The following is a 2,842-nucleotide window of genomic DNA, read 5'->3' on the forward strand; positions in this document are numbered from 1 at the left end:
CCTCCTTGACTCCTCGCTCCAACAGCGTTCTTCCCTATCCAGGATGTGAAAATTCTCATCATTAAAAGTAGCTCTTCAGTGTTGTGCCATCCGCTTAACCAGAGGATGTCTGATTTCCCCGATGTATAAATCATGGCAAATCTCCTGGCACTTAGGGGTTTTCACTTAGGTAGCAGTTGTCCTTCATCTCTCCTGTTTTGCCTGGAGCATTCTTTAGGTGCCTTCCCAGATTTGACAAATGTACAGATGGTATAATCACATTTACTCAGGGCTTGCTTGATATGATGTTCACTTGATCCAGCTGTCTTAGCTAATTATGGGCTAACCTCCGTTTTATCGAAAAAATTCTTAAAAGAGTAGTTGCAAAACAGCTAACTGATCATCTGCAGAGGGATGGTTCAAACAATATCAAACAACTTAAAAAAAAGGACTCAGAACAAGATACTGTTATCATGAAATGTGACTTTTATTTTTGTGCCTTGAAAAAAAATTGACCTTAATCAATTGCATTGAAAAATAGTAAATGTTTCAAAAATTGACATTTTGAAAATCTTAACGTAAATATTTGATTTCACTTAAAACTGAAAATCAAGTGATTTGCTGATTGTGTTGAAGGTGTATATTTTGAAACTACTGTTGCCATTTTAAGTGCAAAACCTCTAAATCCTATCCTTAGTCATGACATATTTCTTGGTGTTCTTCTCAGGCTTAAAAATTATGATGAAACACTTTGGAGCAAATATACACAGCATTAGTCCAAAGCTGGAGGCCAGAATGGCAAAAATCTCCACAACTACAGTGAATTTCCCAGGAGAACTGACATATGCTGGGATAAAGGTGATCCACACTGCACAGAATATCAACATGCTGAAGGTGATAAGCTTGGCTTCATTAAAATTGTCAGGTAATTTGCGGGCTAAGACAGCTAAAACAAAACAAAAGGCAGCAAGTAGGCCTATGTAACCGAGAACAGCCCAGAAGCCTACAGCAGAGCCTAATGCACATTCCAGGATTATTTTCTCCTTGTATGTGGTTAGATTTTTAATTGGGAATGGAGGGCTAAGTACCAACCATACAGTACATATTAAAACTTGAATATACAACATATTATTGTGGTATTTGACAGCATAAAATATTTATCTTTAGGATAATAAATTAATTGCCACACAAGTCATTTCTGTCATGTAGAAACCTGCGGATAACATCTGCTACTCTCTGGATCCTGTTCTGTGGGTGGGACCGATAGAAGGATACGGAGTATTCCACACAGATCCCCTCTTTCTGTGCTGCTTGTAGAAAAGATGCCATGCCATTATTTCCATAATCTGAATCTGACCGGACAGCACCTATCCAAGTCCAGCCAAACTGTTTTACCAGCTTTGCTAGTGCACCAGCTTGAAACTGGTCACTGGGGATTGTCCTGAAAAAATTCGGGTACTGCTGCTTGTCAGACAAGCATGCACATGTGGCAAAGTAGCTCACCTAAAGTGATAAAACAAAACAAAAATCGAATAAATTGATTAATTAATATAGCAGGGTAACAATGTACTGCAGTGTTAAAGTCATGCACAGGCATATTTTAAAGTCAAACTTTATCCAGAAATTCATATATTTACTTGAGGAACGTTAAAAGAACTGATGACTCGTGACAAGCTGATGGATGGTGTAGACCCAGACTCACCAACAACAGCCATCACCATACCAGATTGGGAGCAGTTGTTGCCAATGTAAAACACAGGGTCCAAGCTATTTAAAAACTGAAATGCCACATGCACCGTCACAAGCACTGATGCACATGAATCATAGATCTGATACCCCAGTTTGATTCCAGGCAACAGCTCTGTGTTGTTGTTAATCTGTTCGATGGCAAAGACCATTGCACGTGAAAAGCGCAGCTCACGTGTATTAATGCTGGAGACAGATAATTATGTCACTGTTATAATTTGAATCAGGTTAAATTACAACAGAACAGAACAGAATATACAGTCTAGGAAGATTTGCAGTTTGCAGCTATTTAACATTTATTCATTGTAATTTTTTTAATCAAAGGTTACATTAGAAATTATTTTCAGCGCACAGTTATGGAAAATCAGTAGAAAATAGGCACTAATAGATCTTGAGCATAACGTTAGAGTATTTTTTTCCTCACACAGAAACAACATACTTCTCTCTCTTACTGACCTCCCTTTGCATCTTACTGGCTCGGGCATGGTGGTGTAGTTACTGTCAACTGTGTGAATGTAGGAGTGAATGGAAAAAATACCACCAATAATGTAGTCTCCATCCATTGAGAATGCAGGTGGACGAGTGCTATTCTGCAGCTTGCATTTTACAGGTGAATCCGCAGTATCAACCTGATCATCTATAAGTGTAATCTTTTGATTGAAAGGATCTAAGGACACACCCAAGGCAAGAGCTGTGGTCAGGTGAAACAAACAAAAAGTCATAATCAAACTAACAAAATGAGCTGCTATCTCCATCCCTGCTTGATGTCAGGTGTCTGTATATGGGTGTAAGTGTGTTTACACTGGTTTTTATAAGTCTTAAGACAAAAGTCTTTTGTTCTACCCCTAAAGAGGACATGCCCATTACCGAGATGCCTTTGATTAAATCTTTATGTTCTATGATCTATGCATAAATAATTTCTACTGGTCATATCCAGTGTTGGGTAAGTTTCTTTAAATTAGTAACTTAGTTACATTACTAGTTACTTCTATCAAAAGTAACTCAGTTACTTCAAGTTACTCGTTACTTTCAGAGTAACTAGTTACTAGGGAAAGTAACTTTGGTTTTACTCAGAATTCTCTTGTTAATGTGTTGCTTCCGTAACTGGATACCCAGC

The 2,842-nt window shown here is 38.0% G+C and overlaps 1 protein-coding gene across 1 annotated transcript; it reads right to left on the reverse strand.

Moving 5' to 3' along the window:
* Positions 1–1,155: 1,155 nt before the first annotated feature.
* Positions 1,156–1,877, reverse strand: LOC146619011 (vomeronasal type-2 receptor 1-like). Its single transcript, XM_085370155.1, has 2 exons — positions 1,617–1,877; positions 1,156–1,482 (listed from the first exon to the last, which is right to left on the reverse strand). Exons 1-2 carry the CDS (start codon positions 1,875–1,877, stop codon positions 1,156–1,158), a joined length of 588 nt encoding a protein of 195 aa, XP_085226281.1.
* Between the last annotated feature and the right edge of the window lie 965 nt (positions 1,878–2,842).

Source organism: Diplotaxodon limnothrissa, linkage group LG14 (genome assembly GCF_057381915.1).
Source record: "Diplotaxodon limnothrissa isolate DT_005_m linkage group LG14, D_limnothrissa_male_GT1.1, whole genome shotgun sequence".
Taxonomy (NCBI): Eukaryota; Metazoa; Chordata; class Actinopteri; order Cichliformes; family Cichlidae; genus Diplotaxodon; species Diplotaxodon limnothrissa.